This window comes from Canis lupus, chromosome 29 (genome assembly GCF_003254725.2).
Source record: "Canis lupus dingo isolate Sandy chromosome 29, ASM325472v2, whole genome shotgun sequence".
Lineage (NCBI taxonomy): Eukaryota > Metazoa > Chordata > Mammalia > Carnivora > Canidae > Canis > Canis lupus.
Window position 1 is genome coordinate 32,804,287 of NC_064271.1, and position 16,592 is coordinate 32,820,878.

At 37.0% G+C, this 16,592-nt stretch overlaps 1 protein-coding gene and 1 pseudogene across 8 annotated transcripts in view; one reads left to right on the forward strand and one right to left on the reverse strand.

Moving 5' to 3' along the window:
* The window catches only part of WWP1 (WW domain containing E3 ubiquitin protein ligase 1), a 117,115-nt gene that overhangs the window by 69,954 nt on the left and 30,569 nt on the right, over positions 1-16,592 (forward strand). For all 8 annotated transcript variants that reach the window (XM_049103865.1, XM_049103866.1, XM_049103868.1 and 5 more), the window contains 7 exons: positions 9,767-9,862; positions 11,457-11,631; positions 13,223-13,277; positions 13,363-13,447; positions 13,577-13,705; positions 15,035-15,110; positions 15,218-15,289. In XM_049103865.1, coding sequence (XP_048959822.1) covers positions 9,767-9,862; positions 11,457-11,631; positions 13,223-13,277; positions 13,363-13,447; positions 13,577-13,705; positions 15,035-15,110; positions 15,218-15,289 — 688 coding nt within the window. The remainder of the gene's footprint in view (positions 1-9,766; positions 9,863-11,456; positions 11,632-13,222; positions 13,278-13,362; positions 13,448-13,576; positions 13,706-15,034; positions 15,111-15,217; positions 15,290-16,592) is intronic.
* LOC118352807 (60S ribosomal protein L26-like) lies at positions 7,795-8,274 on the reverse strand (annotated as a pseudogene).

The following is a 16,592-nucleotide window of genomic DNA, read 5'->3' on the forward strand; positions in this document are numbered from 1 at the left end:
CAGCAACAGCCCAGAATCCGGTCTCCCCCCCCGCCCTCCCCCCCGGGACAGGCAGAAGCCAGGAGGGACAGGACAGCAAGGACACTCCTGCCCCTAGCTGAGCAGATCAGGGCCCCGCCCCCGGAGCATCCCCGCCCCTGCAGACTGAGAGTTCCGCCAAGTTACTGCGGGAGCTGAATCCAGGGCTCCAGAGCTGGCCAACGCCACTGTGGTTGTTCCTCCTGGGGCCTCACAGGGTAAACAGCCTCCACTGAGCCTCACAGTGGCCTCACCGGATAAACAGGATAAACATTACTCACTGAGCCCTACACCAGGCAGGGGGCAGAGCAGCTCCCCCAAGTGCTAACACCTGAAAATCAGCACAACAGGCCCCTCCCTCAGAGACCAGCTAGACGGACAGGGGAAAAACAAATTATTGACCAAGCAGCACTGGAAAGTTCCAGGGGAAGTCAAGGGACTTAAAGTACACAGAATCAGAGGATACTCCTCTGTGTTGTTTGTTTGTTTGTTTGTTTTGCGTTTTGATTTGTTTGCTTCCCCACCCCTTTTTTTCCTTACTTTCTTTTTTCTTTTTTTCTTCCTTTTTCCTTTTTTCTTTTTCTCCTTTCTTTCCTTCTTTCTTTCCTCTCTTTTTCTCCTTTTCCCAATACAACTTGTTTTTGGCCACTCTGCACTGAGCAAAATGACTAGAAGGAAAACCTCACCTCAAAAGAATCAGAAACAGTCCTCTCTCCCACAGAGTTATAAAATCTGGATTACAATTCAATGTCAGCCAATTCAGAAGCATTATTTTACAGCTACTGGTGGCTCTAGAAAAAAACATAAAGGACTCAAGAGACTTCATGACTGCAGAATTTAGATCTAATCACGCAGAAATTAAAAATCAATTGAGTGAGATGCAATCCAAACTAGAAGTCCTAACGACGAGGGTTAACGAAGTGGAAGAACGAGTGAGTGACATAGAAGACAAGTTGATGGCAAAGAGGGAAACTGAGGAAAAAAGAGACAATTAAAAGACCATTAGGATAGATTAAGGGAAATAAATGACAGCCTGAGGAAGAAAAACCTATGTTTAATTGGGGTTCCCGAGGGCGCCGAAAGGGACAGAGGGCCAGAATATGTATTTGAACAAATCATAGCTGAAAACTTGACTAATCTGGGAAGGGAAACAGGCATTCAGATCCAGGAGATAGAGAGATCCCCCCCTAAAATCAAGAAAAACCGTTCAACACCTCGACATTTAATAGTTAAGCTTGCAAATTCCAAAGATAAAGAGAAGATCCTTAAAGCAGCAAGAGACAAGAAATCCCTGACTTTTATGGGGAGGAGTATTAGGGTAACAGCAGACCTCTCCACAGAGACCTGGCCGGCCAGAAAGGGCTGGCAGGATATATTCAGGGTCCTAAATGAGAAAAACATGCAACCAAGAATACTTTATCCAGCAAGGCTCTCATTCAGAATGGAAGGAGAGATAAAGAGCTTCCAAGACAGGCAGGAGCTGAAAGAATATGTGACCTCCAAACCAGCTCTGCAAGAAATTTTAAGGAGGACTCTCAAAATCCCCCTTTAAGAAGAAGTCCAATGGAACAATCCACAAAAACAGGGACTGAATAGATATGATGACACTAAACTCGTACCTTTCAATAGTAACTCAGAACGTGAATGGGCTTAATGACCCCATCAAAAGGTGCAGGGTTTCAGACTGGATAAAAAAGCAGGACCCATCTATTTGCTGTCTACAAGAGACTCATTTTAGACAGAAGGACACCTACAGCCTGAAAATAAAAAGTTGGAGAACCATTTACCAGTCAAATGGTCCTCAAAAGAAAGCAGAGGTAGCCATCCTTATATCAGATAAACTAAATATTACCCCAAAGACTGTAGTGAGAGATGCAGAGGGACACTATATCATACTTAAAGGATCTATCCAACAAGAGGACTTAACAATCATCAATATATATGCCCCGAATGTGGGAGCTGCCAAATATATCAATTAATTAATAACCAAAATTAAGACATTCTTAGATAATAATACACTTATACTTGGTGACTTCAATCTAGCACTTTCTACACTCAATAGGTCTTCTAAGCACAACATCTCCAAAGAAACGAGAGCTTTAAATGATACACTGGACCAGATGGATTTCACAGATATCTACAGAACTTTACATCCAAACTCCACTGAATACACATTCTTCTCAAGTGCACGTGGAACTTCCTCCAGAATAGACCACATACTGGGTCACAAATCAGGTCTTAACCAATACCGAAAGATTGGGATCATCCCCTGCATATTCTCAGACCATAATGCCTTGAAATTAGAACTAAATCACAACAAGAAGTTTGGAAGGACTTCAAACACATGGAGATTAAGGACCATCTTGCTAAAAGATGAAAGGGTCAACCAGGAAATTAAGGAAGAATTAAAAAGATTCATGGAAACTAATGAGAATGAAGATACAACCGTTCAAATTTTTTGGGATACAGCAAAAGCAGTCCTGAGGGGGAAATACATCACAATACAAGCATCCATCCAAAAACTGGAAAGAATCAAATAAAAAAGCTAACTTTGCACCTAAAGGAGCTAGAGAAAAAACAGCAAATAGATCCTACACCCAGCAGAAGAAGAGAGTTCATAAAGATTTGAGCAGAACTCAACGAAATCGAGACCAGAACAACTGTGGAACAGATCAACAAAACCAGGAGTTGGTTCTTTGAAAGAATTAATAAGATAGATAAGCCATTAGCCAGCCTTATTAAAAAGAAGAGAGAGAAGACTCAATAAAATCATGAATGAGAAAGGAGAGATCACTACCAACACCAAGGAAATACAAACGATTTTAAAAACATATTATGAACAGCTATACGCCAATAAATTAGGCCATCTAGAAGAAATGGACACATTTCTGGAAAGCCACAAACTACCAAAACTGGAACAGGAAGAAATAGAAAACCTGAACAGGCCAATAACCAGGGAGGAAATTGAAGCAGTCATCAAAAACCTCCCAAGACACAAAAGTCCAGGGCCAGATGGCTTCCCTGGGGAATTCTATGAAATGTTTAAAGAAGAAACAATACCTATTCTACTAAAGCTGTTTGGAAAGATAGAAAGAGATGGAGTACTTCCAAATTCATTCTGTGAGTCCAGCATCACCTTAATTCCAAAACCAGATAAGACCCTGCCAAAAAGGAGAATTATAGAGCAATATCCCTGATGAACATGGATGCAAAAATTCTCAACAAGATACTAGCCAATAGGATCCAACAGTACATTAAGAAAACTATTCACCATGACCAAGTAGGATTTATCCCCGGGACACAAGGCTGGTTCAACACTCGTAAAACAATCAGTGTGATTCATCATATCAGCAAGAGAAAAACCAAGAACCATATGATCCTCTCAATAGATGCAGAGAAAGCATTTGACAAAATACAGCATCCATTCCTGATCAAAACTCTTCAGAGTGTAGGGATAGAGGGAACATTCCTCAATATTTTAAAAGCAATTTACGAAAAGCCCACAGCAAATATCATTCTCAATGGGGAAGCACTGGGAGCCTTTCCCCTAAGATCAGAACAAGACAGGGATGTCCACTCTCACCACTGCTATTCAACGTAGTACTGGAAGTCCTAGCCTCAGCAATCAGACAACAAAAAGACATTAAAGGCATTCAAATTGGCAAAGAAGAAGTCAAATCTCTCCCTCTTCGCCGATGATATGATACTCTACATAGAAAACCCAAAAGACTGCATCCCAAGATTGCTAGAACTTATACAGCAATTTGGCAGCGTGGCAGGATACAAAATCAATGCCCAGAAGTCAGTGGCATTTCTATACACTAACAATGAGACTGAAGAAAGAGAAATTAAGGAGTCAATCCCATTTACAATTGCACCCAAAAGCATAAGATACCTAGGAATAAACCTAACTAAAGAGGTAAAGGATCTATACCCTAAAAACAGAACACTTCTGAAAGAAATTGAGGAAGACACAAAGAGATGGAAAAATATTCCATGCTCATGGATTGGCAAAATTAATATTGTGAAAATGTCAGTGTTACCCAGGGCAATTTACACGTTTAATGCAATCCCTATCAAAATACCATGGACTTTCTTCAGAGAGTTAGAACAAATTATTTTAAGATTTGTGTGGAATCAGAAAAGACCCCGAATAGCCAGGCAAATTTTAAAAAAGAAGAAAACCAAATCTGGGGGCATCACAATGCCAGATTTCAGGTTGTACTACAAAGCTGTGGTCATCAAGACAGTGTGGTCCTGGCACAAAAACAGACTCATAGATCAATGGAACAGAACAGAGAATCCAGAAGTGGACCCTGAACTTTATGGTCGACTAATATTCGATAAAGGAGGAAAGACTATCCATTGGAAGAAAGTCTCTTCAATAAATGGCGCTGGGAAAATTGGACATCCACATGCAGAAGAATGAAACTAGACCACTCTCTTTCACCATACACAAAGATAAACTCAAAATGGATGAAAGATCTAAATGTGAGACAAGAGTCCATCAAAATCCTAGAGGAGAACACAGGCAACACCCTTTTTGAACTCGGCCACAGTAACTTCTTGCAAGATACATCCACGAAGGCAAAAGAAACAAAAGCAAAAATGAACTATTGGGACTTCATCAAGATAAGAAGCTTTTGCACAGCAAAGGATACAGTCAACAAAACTCAAAGACAACCTACAGAATGGGAGAAGATATTTGCAAATGACCTATCAGATAAAGGGCTAGTTTCCAAGATGTATAAAGAACTTATTAAACTCAACTGCAAAGAAACAAACAATCCAATCATGAAATGGTCAAAAGACATGAAGAGAAATCTCACAGAGGAAGACATAGACATGGCCAACACGCATATGAGAAAATGCTCTGCATCACTTGCCATCAGGGAAATACAAATCAAAACCACAATGAGATACCACCTCACACCAGTGAGAATGGGGAAAATTAACAAGGCAGGAAACCACAAATGTTGGAGAGGATGCGGTGAAAAGGGAACCCTCTTGCACTGTTGGTGGGAATGTGAACTGGTGCAGCCACTCTGGAAAACTGTGTGGAGGTTCCTCAAAATGTTAAAAATAGACCTGCCCTATGACCCAGCAATTGCACTGCTGGGGATTTACCCCAAAGATACAGATGCAATGAAACGCCGGGACACCTGCACCCTGTTGTTTCTAGCAGCAATGTCCACAATAGCCAAACTGTGGAAGGAGCCTCGGTGTCCATCGAAAGATGAATGGATAAAGAAGATGTGGTTTATGTATACAATGGAATATTCCTCAGCCATTAGAAATGACAAATACCCACCATTTGCTTCGAGGTGGATGAAACTGGAGGGTATTATGCTGAGTGAAATAAGTCAGTCGGAGAAGGACAAACATTATATGGTCTCATTCATTTAGGGAATATAAATAATAGTGAAAGGGAATAGAAGGGAAGGGAGAAGAAATGGGTAGGAAATATCAGAAAGGGAGACAGAACATGAAGACTCCTAGCTCTGGGAAACGAACTAGGGGTGGTGGAAGGGGAGGAGGGCGGGGGATGGGGGTGAATGGATGACGGGCACTGAAGGGGGCACTTCACAGGATGAGCACTGGGTGTTATTCTGTATGTTGGCAAATTGAACACCAATAAAAAATTTATTATTGAAAAAAAAAGAAAGAGATGTAAATACAGAGTACTCAGAGAACCAAGAGCTCTTAGAAATCTAATTCAGTGGAAATTTTGGCTCATAAAGGTAAAGAAATTACCCAGAAAATTGAACAAAAAGATTTATAAAAGAAATAAAATAGAAAATGTAGAGTATTAGTTCAAAGGCTCTGATGAGAAAGGTTCCAGAAAAAGAGAAAATGGGAGGAAATCCTTAATAAAAACTCAAACATGAGGGAAGGAATGGATTTTCTTATTAAAGGGGCTCAGCAATGACACCTGGGTGGCTCAGTGGTTGAGCGTCTGCCTTTGACTCAGGGTGTGATCCTGGGGTCCTCAGATCAAGTCCCGCATCAGACTCCCTGTGGGGAGCCTGCTTCTCCCTCTGCCTATTATCTCTGACTCTCTCTCTCTCTTTCTCTCTCTGTGTCTCTTATGAATAAATAAATCTTTTTAAGAAGCAGGGGTGGGGGGCTGAGCAAAACTCAGGATAATGAGTGAAAATGAAATGTTTTAAGATGCCGTTTTGTGAAAATTTTAGGTATGTTTGGGCCAAAAAAAAAAAATTTAAACATTCCCAAAGATTTTTAAAAGAGAATTAAAGCAGATCTCATACTTATCAGAATAGTATTAGAGTTCTCAGAATCAGCACAAGAAGTTATTAGGCCAACTCAAAGTTGAGGGAAATTAAACACAATATAGATTTCTATAATCAGCCACACTGTAGAGTGTGTGCATAGAATAAATATATTTTCAGACATCCTTGGTTTTCAAGGTTTGTTTCCCATGTATTCTTTCTTAGGAAGCTACCAGGACTCGTCTTTCTCTAAAATTAGCTACTGAATGTGAAAGACACAGGCTCCAGATCTTAGGTGTCTTGATGGAAATGGAATGAAAGGAATCACCAGGAGGATGATGGTGAAAGGAAGGCCAAAATGGCAGGCATGCTGCAGGCTTCCCAGTTGGCCTGGCGAGACCAGCAGCTCATTGGGAGATAACTGTGATTAATAAATACCTGATGACTCTGAATAGTTTGAGAGAACATTTATGCAGCTGGAAAAGTATTTGGAATTTAATAAATACATAGAAAATAAGGAAATGAGAAGAAAGGAGACAAAAGACATGTTAGGTTCCATGACTCAGTTGTCAGGAGGGTTTTATATTATAAGGGAAAGACATGGAATATATGTGTGTGTTTGGAATGGTCAACAGAGGGTGAGTGTTAGAGAGTGTATATGCATATATATGTTTGCAGGACGGAGACTAACAGCTTCACCTTTCACAGTGAGAAATCAATATATTATTGTTTGAAATTAAATATAAAATAATAAAGTAAGCTTATTAATATGAAAACAGATAAATACTAAAAAAATTGGCGAAAACAGTTGAAAGTGTTGCCCTTGTGGAATGGAAAATGAAGTAAGGGCATTGTTTTTTATAGTGAGCCCCGTAGTCTGTATGTATGAAGATATGTATAACTATATAACTAGGAAGGTATAAAACTATGTGAAAATGTATATAACTTTGATAAAAATTAAACCTAAATTAAACATGGTAAAGAGTATTTGTAAAAAAAGGATGGAAACCTGGAAATTCTGCTGCAGAATTGCAACAAAAATCCAAGGACTGATTACAGGAATACCTAAAAATAGCATAAATACCATTATCAGGAGGTTCTTGAAACTTCATACATTTTGAAGATATTTGTTTTGGGCTGTTGAGCTTTCATACATATCAATTGGTGATTGATATATATTGCAAATATTCCTGAAATGTTTTAAAAATAAAATTTCATATTTGAATCCTGCCTTCCCATGAATTTTTATTATGTAAAAGCAAATATGAGAAAACAAGAGTGGGGAAAATAAGAGGTTGAAAGTCTTTGAGATAGAACAGAAAAAGATGAATTCAGGGTTTTTTTATTATAAAAAAAATAAAAGCAATAAAATAAAAGCAAATAAAATCTAAAAATCTGAAATGCTTTTTTGTAAAAAAAATACCTAAATTTTTGTAGTATAGGGTAGCATGGCTGTTGCAGTGTAAGATTTTATACAACAGTGTTTTGTTTTATTTTGTTTTTCAGTTTAACAGTTTTTTATTTAATAAAGTCATATATGATTATTTTATTGCTGCATCTTTTCACTTGTTTCTTCCTTCTACTTGCCCTTTGTCTTTCCGAACTTGGTGAGATTTAGCTTTATGTTCAAGGATCTCTTTGCAGTCTTTGTCCAGTTTTAGTCTAGTGATAACCACTTTGCTAGGGTGAATGCCCACATGGACAGTTGTGCCATTCACCTTCACTCACTGTACCACTCACTATACTTGTTCAGTGTAGATGACATATTTCTTCCTGTAAACCTGGACTACTTTGCTAGCTTGCAGGCCTTTGTAGTGTCCTTGCACAACCTCTACTTCATCATCCTTTTGGATGGGCATGGATCAGTCATTGTACTTCTGTCTCAGCTCTTTGGAAAGAGAGGAAGACATAATCTTCTTCCAAATGTGGGAAGGTGCATTGGAATGTCTTGTTTGAAAAAAAAGAGAAAAAAATGTCTTGTTTAGTTCTTGCTCTAATCAAAAGTCACAAAGGGCTTGAATTTCATTTTGACTGCCGGTGCTTCAGCAATGGCCACAAAAGGGAAGAGAGCGATAGATAAGTTTGACAACTTACATGATCCTGAGTCAGTTGTGTACTTCAGCATTTTTGTTCATAGCTACTCTTGAGGCATTTTGTGACTTATGTTTATTGGATGCAGCTTAAGCAAACTATTAATTTTTTTTGCATGTCTTTTAAAAGTATGTGTGTACCTTGCTTAGTCAATAGCCTTAATATGTGTAATCATCGTGTAAGAAAATTTAGGGGCGCCTGAGTGACCCAGTTGGTTGAGTGTCCAACTCTTGGATTTCACTCAGGTCATGATCTCAGGTGAGATTGAGCCCTGTGTTGGGCTCCAGGCACAGCAGGAAGTCTGCTTGGGATTCTTTCTCTTTCTCTATCTCTCAAAAAAGTAACTCTTAAGAAACAAAAAAGAGCTTAATAATTAAAGGCCTCTCTAATCCGAAAGGAATCAAATTAAATTGAGTTCCTGAGTTTATTTAAGAGGGAGAAAAATACTTCCATTTATTCTACTTTCAATTGAAAACAAGAATGCTAACATCAGAAATAATCAGGTTTTTATATTTTATATTTATCATTTTTTTCTATACCATATTACAGAAAGAATGGAGAAGAAGAAACAGGAGTCACAGAGGAGAAAACAAGAGTAGGGAAAATAAGAAGTTGAGAGTCTTTTAGATAGAACAGAAAAAGATGAAATTGGGATGCCCATAAACTCAGGAGTTTTACCAGAAGCAAGAGGAAGATAGTTATACACAAAAAGACACTGTTTGCATATAGAAGAAATTTTTTGGAGCAGTGTCCCCACATATTTCTTTAATGCAGTTTCAGCTAAAAATCTTTTTTTTTTCTAAAAATCTTTTAGAGATATATTTTTGAAATTGCAGGCAAAAGTGAATATTACCTCATTAACATTGAGTGTGGTATTAGGCTGAAAATTTCCTCTACTTTTGGTTAAATTTGTCTTTTTCATTTTTTTTTTTAAGATATTATTTATTTGAGAGAGCACACCAGCAGGGTGAGGGGCTGAGAAAGAGGGAGAAGCAGACTTATTTTTACTTTATACTCATTTGCTAACTGTATTTACTGAGTTTCCAAAACTGTTAATAAAAAAATGGATAGGGATCCCTGGGTGGCGCAGCGGTTTAGCGCCTGCCTTTGGCCTGGGGCGTGATCCTGGAGACCCGGGATCGAATCCCACGTTGGGCTCCCGGTGCATGGAGCCTGCTTCTCCCTCTGCCTATGTCTCTGCTTCTCTCTCTCTCTGTGTGACTATCATAAATAAATAAAAATTTTTAAAAAATGGATAATTAAGAACTTAAAAGACACTGATAATTGGGAAAAGAAACTTTTATATATGTGTGTATATATAACCTTTTGAAGTAAAACCGGTAATTTTCCTGATTCTAAGACGGAATGATTTTTCAGATTGTCTTAGTTTATTATCTTCTACTTTTGTATTTGCATTTTTATTAAAGGTGGGAACAGAGAAAAGATCCTCATGGTAGAACTTATTATGTGGATCATAACACTCGAACGACTACATGGGAGAGGCCTCAACCTTTACCTCCAGGGTAATGTGGCATCTTTATGCATCTCCAGTTGTGTTTTATTATACATGTGATTTCTGAAATTTATTTATTAAAACATAACATGATTCTTTCATTGTGCATGTTATATTTCCTTCCTTTACTTTTGTGAATGGCAACTTCAGTAAAGGAGATTTGTTATATCGTATCTCTTCTACAGTTCGTCTGAAGTGGCTTCCTCAAGAGATTGTCAAGCACTGGCATGAGTTTCTGAGAGTAATTGTAGAATTTTGGTCCAAATTTAGTGCTTGTCATTATTTTTTAAGGAATGAAAGGCCTATTGAGAAAAATGTATGTGTATGGTTCTCCAAAGATAGTGATCTAAGCTTTGTTATTTCATGAGATTTAATGACATAAGAGATGTTAGAGTAGTTCAAAGTTACAATCTAAAAGATTACTACAAGTGAAATTATATTACATTATGGCTAAAATGATAGAGGGTCTTAAATGCATAAGAAGATTTCTATTACATGCTAAATAAAATTCTGTTAGGCTGTCTTTCACAAAAATTCACAAACAGATCCTTTTCCTTTGTGTTCTTATATTTCATAACCTTTTTTATATATTGTGCTGATAGCTAGTGGAATTACTTATATTCTCCTCAAATAGTGTCTGTGCCTGAAATATTTTCCTTATTGTCTTTGCTACTCAGAATATCTGTCCTTCCAGATGTAAGTTAAAGTCCACCAATATAAAACACAAAGTCCAGAAAATTCAAAACAAGAAATGTTATTTCTGTGAGATGTGTTGCTGAAAGGATTTTTAAATCATTGTATGGTTTAATGGCACAGAGAAGAAGTGTTGGCAAGGGAGCTGAGATGGGGGCAGGGTAGGAGAACCCTAGGCTTGTCTCGTTTCTCAAACAAGCTATATAAGTTAATAGCACAAATTGACTTAAGGTTGGTTAACTGAACCTGGGAGAATGGGGAGAACTCCAGTTGGTGGCAAAATAAGGAAGGGCATTTTGTCTTAAGGGAATATTCAAAGAGATGACAACATAAAGTATGATATATTTGGGCCCAGCAGGTAGTTGATTTGGCTCTCATGTGGGTCCCTTGAAAGATCTTAGGGAAGATGAGACTGAAATAGTGAATGGGTTCATTTTTATGCTGTGCTGGAGAGCTGTGCTAGGTAGAATGACACGGTTGAACCTGTGCTTGTGTGCAGCAGCCACATAACAGCAGGAATGTTAAAGACCTGTAAGGGTTGAGTTACAGCCCTGAACTTAGGCAGTGGCTAAAGGGGCAAGATTGCTAGCTATCCAGTAAGCATGCAGTAACTTCTTAACAAGAAAAAGAGAGAGGGCAGTCAGATTGATACTAAGATTGTTCAGTCTTAGGCTCCTTTTTTGGATAGTTCTTAGAAATCATGTAGTAGTAGAATGGGAAGGCAACTTAGCTAAAAAAAGCAAGTTACATGTTCAGAATTTTTCTGAAGAATGTCAATATTTAAAATTATGTTGTCATGTCTCACTTGCTTTTTAAGTTATATGAGTGAACTGTTAACTCAGTACTTTCCAGTTTCTAATATTAAGACATTCTTGTTTAATGTTTATTAATGCTTATTTTGCTTGTGGTAGTTGGGAAAGAAGAGTTGATGATCGTGGCAGAGTTTATTATGTGGATCATAACACCAGAACAACGACCTGGCAGCGGCCTACCATGGAGTCTGTTAGAAACTTTGAGCAATGGCAGTCTCAGCGGAATCAGCTGCAGGGAGCTATGCAACAGTTCAACCAGCGATACCTCTATTCGGTAATAGCAGATTTTAAGATGTCAGTACAACTCTTTCCTCCAGGCATTTTCTCTTTTCTACTTTGGTGATTTTTAAACGTTATAGACTACATTGCAAGGTATTTTTTATTTTCTCTTTAATAAATAATAAGTATTTCTGATATACATACACACTTCTAAGTTTTTTAAATTCTAGTTTACTAACAGAAGTATAGTTTTTGTCTTTATTAAGTGATAGTTTCATAAGTAAAAATTTCTAAATGAAATAATTTGTCTTTGCTAGTCCCCAGTCCTTTGCCTTTAATATTAATCATTTTTTTGCTTTAAATCAGTTATTTTACTTAAGACCAGTCTTGCCATTTTCCAGCTATTCTGATTCCCATCAACACTTTCATATGTTTGGCCTACCAGAAGTATTCCTGGGATTAGAGATAGTTTTGTCCAAAAAATCTAATGCAATCTGAAAATCTGACCAATTTAGCTGTATACATGAAAACTTTGGGTCAGAATTAGGTCATAGGGATGTATTAGAAGTGTGTTCTCCTGCATAGGACATCCTTAAATAGGTTGAGGTGTAATTATCTAAGTATAGCACACGTCTGGGGTAAAAGCCCAGGGCTAACAGTTACATTGGCTCAGTAATGCCTCCTGGCAATTCTTTGTGCATCATTACCATGCTTCATCTTTCTTACCTCAGTCATAAGATTTGCTGTCCTTTGGGCTTCATTACCCAGTGTAGGCAAGAAGAAAGGGAAAGAGGAGTGAGAAGCCCTTGCAAGCCCTGCCTTTTTACTCAGAAAGGGATGCCCTTACCAGGGACTTGTGCCAGTATTCACTGGTTAGAACTGGTCATTATACCAACCCAGCTGTGAGGAAGGCTGGGAATGGAATTATTAGATGGACACATTGCTACCTTGAACAAAACAGTGGTTTGAGTGTCAAAGAAGGAAGTGTGGGAAATGGATATTGGGTAAAATTAACAGTATCTGTTGTAAGGTTATAAAATATTTATCAAGATGCATATCCTTTTTCATTAAGCTTTAATTTTTCAGGTGATGATTTTTATATTTATCATTTTTAAAAGTGTTAGAATGTTTACATTTTCTTTAGACTATATTTCTGGGTTATAATATATCTAAGCTTGAATGATTTTATGTATGAATATATAAAAGATTAATATTAAGATAAAAATTTATTTGTATAAAGATGATACTGGATTTTAATGTTGGTTTGTTTTTATTAATAGGCATTTGTTTTAAAGAGAATTTGTTGCACTTTTAAACAAACAATATTTTTCATTTAAACACAACAATTTTCTGTAGCTCTACTCTCTCAGTTTACTCCTAATAGATTATTAAAAAAGGCTAAGAAATTAAAATATTGATGTCATTATTTCTAAATCATCTTAGAAAAACTAATGATCTTATCAACTGAGTGACTCCTTTTAACTCATGACATTTTAAAATGTACTTTGTATCTTGAAATTTCTATATTCACATTCCTTTATCATATTTTTTAGAAAATTGGTATAAAAATGTTCTACCAAGTGTTTAGTTTACCTCTGCTTTTATATTAAAGTATTTTTTTTCCTTCCAATCCTTTCTCCAATCAGGCTTCAATGTTAGCTGCAGAAAATGACCCATACGGGCCTTTGCCACCAGGCTGGGGTAAGCTGATATGTTGATGGTAAAAATATATGAAGGTATAGATAGTAAATAGTCATTAAATGCTATGCTCACTTTATTTTTTTAGAAAAAAGAGTGGATTCAACCGACAGGGTTTACTTTGTGAATCATAACACAAAAACAACCCAGTGGGAAGATCCAAGAACTCAAGGGTATGTGGGTACTAAGGCTTTATTTAAGTCATCTTACATATATTTATACGTAGAATCAAATAAACCTTGATTCAGATGTCTTTAGTGCATAGAAAATGTTCACGTTGTGATTGTAACTTTGTCTTTTAGCTTACAGAATGAAGAACCCCTGCCAGAAGGCTGGGAAATTAGGTATACTCGGGAAGGTGTTAGATACTTTGTTGATCATAATACAAGAACAACAACATTCAAAGATCCTCGCAATGGAAAATCATCCGTGTAAGTGAAAACCTGAAATTCTTAAATGTTGTTTAATGAGGTAGCCTCAAGTTTAGCAACAGATTTGTACTTTGTGGATCAAGAAAACCTATATAAGTAATAGCCCAGTATACCTATCTTTGCTTTACGTTACTACAGAATGAATTTGTAGTGCATAATGTGGTAATAATAACAATAGCAGATATTTATCTAGTGATTGCTGTATGCAGAGGATTGCTCTAAGCACTTGTAGAAACTAGCTCATTTTATTTCTCAACAACCCTTTGAGGTTGATAATACTATTTTCCCTTTTTCAGTGCAGAAACTGAGGTTTAGGGAGCATAACTAACTTGTTCAAAATCAGAAGGGAATGGAGCTGATTTCAGACCAAGGCAGTCTATTCACGGAGTATTGTGTTCATAACTGCCACATCATGCTACTGTAGTGTGAAGGAATGAGAAGTCAACAAATCTGAATTTTCCAGAAAAAAATATCCTTTAAAATATCTTAAATATCTTAAAAATATCTTAGATTCACCTTCATCCTCATTCTTAGGTGTGATTTCTTTGCATCACTTAGAAGATAGAAGCAACAATAAAAGGGGTTTTTGGTTTTGTTTTGTTGCAAATTCCTACTGTCACACCTGCCCACCTACCAGCATGTCTTCCCTCTTGATCCTATAGATGAACTATCTTTGTTCCTGTCAAAGGCCCATCCCTTTGCTGGCACTCCAGATCTTTCCCTCCCTTTCCCATTTAATTGCCCCAACAATTATCATCTTTCTGTACTCCATCATCAGGTTCTCTTCCTCTATTGAATGATTCTCATCAGCTGCTATTTCTCCTAGATGAAAAATAAGCAAAACACTGCTTTTCATTTTTCAAATTAATTCAGTGAAAACTCATTTCTATTGCTGCCCTGAAAGCATTGTCTGTACATTGCTGTTTCTAATTTCTCTTTCAAACAAACCACAAGGAAGTTCCACTAACCCTGAGCTTGTTAAGGGCACCAGTGACCTCCACATTGCTAATGGTTAATCCAGGGGTTGGTTGCTGTTCTGTCTCACTTGATTTAGGAGCATTTGACACAATACATTTCTACCTACCTCAACTTCAGAATGTGTCCAGAATCTTCTTTACATCTTTACAAAAGACCCATCCGTACATACTTCTCACTGTATGTGTGTTCTTATTGCTCAAGCCTCTTGGCCCATTAAATGTATCTTCTTTCCTAGCAGATAACTTTCCTGTGGTCATTTGTAGGACTCTGGTATACTCCATTTTCATACTTAATATTACATATCTAATTTTATTTTGAATTAATATTTGGTTTCTTTTTTTTTTTTTTTAGAACTAAAGGTGGTCCACAGATTGCTTATGAACGCAGCTTTAGATGGAAACTTGCTCACTTCCGTTATTTGTGCCAGGTACTACAGTGGTAAATAAATCTTATATTCATAATAATTTACTCTTATCTTTATACTATATATATACTACAGCTTACATGATATCATGATGTTATTTTTGTTTTTAGTCTAATGCACTACCCAGTCATGTAAAGATCAATGTGTCCCGGCAGACACTGTTCGAAGATTCCTTCCAACAGGTAAGGAAGATTTTATCAGAATAAACAATACAATTTGTTCAGTTATATTCTATATATATAAAGGGAGTTAGGGTTTAAAAATTTTAAACCATGACTGCCAGTTACTGAGTGTCCATTATAATAATAGTCCTAATAAACCCCATCATGTATTGAGTGATTGCCAGTGCTTGGCCCTGGCATCTTATATTTATCCTTTAATTCATTGTCACAACATCCCTTTGAGATAGCTCTTATCATTATGTCCATTTTAAATAAAGCTTAAACAGCTTCTGGAACAAGTTGATACATTTTGACACTAAATTTTCTGAGATTTTATTAACTCAAACAAGTCTTGATAATACTACCAAATTAAAATTGAATCAGTATAGATACTCTGTTCCATTTAAGTATTCTTCAGTAACCCTAATGTTCATTCTTACCTCTTGTAGGTTTGTTTAAAGGTTATGGTCTTAGACCTTGTCTGAGCTCAGTAGTTAAGATGGCAGTCCCTGCTCACTTCCCTCATAGTCCCATTCTAGCCATTTATCCTACTTTATTCTTTCAATAACACTTAGCACCACTTGACCCATTTTATTTGTTTCCCTTACTAGAAGGTAAGCTCCATGGGAGCACAAACTACCTCACTTACTGCTGTTATGCTCAGTACCTAGAATAGTGTCTTGCATAAAGCAGGTATTCAGTAAACATTTGGTGAATGAATAAATGAATGTAATATGTCTGCCTTTCCTGAATCATCTACAGGATATATAAAGATAAAATATCAAAATATTGAATTTTTTTCTGATGACGTGGAGAATTTTTCATAAAAGTCTTCTCATTCCTCTCCCAGAAGTATTACAGTGATGAATTGAAAGCCCCTGTATATACATGTACCCAGGGACTTGTACATAAACAAGCCAAAATAGCAGCATTCTAAAGTCAGAGATGTTTAAATCCTAGTTTAATTTTACTAGCTGTTGGAATTTGGGCAAGATACTTAATGTAGCTATTATCAAAACTTTTTTTTGGTTGGAGTTAATTCTTAGCTTGCTCTAAGTTCTTGAGCTTTATTGTAGTTTGAGCTTTATTGTAGTAAGTTGTACATCCAAGTCACGAAAGACTTTATTTTGCCTTGTCCTCTGGTGTGGGGAGAATGATGGTCTATTTGATGTGCATGACTGCCTATGAGGCAAAGTCCTGCTGGTGAGCTGTGCCGTCACACAAACATCAGTCTTGGCTTTGGTTTTGACAGATGTGTGGTGGAAGTAGTTAATTGTTATCCAGAAGTAAAACCTGTTTGCTAGTAATCCAATGTAAGGCATTA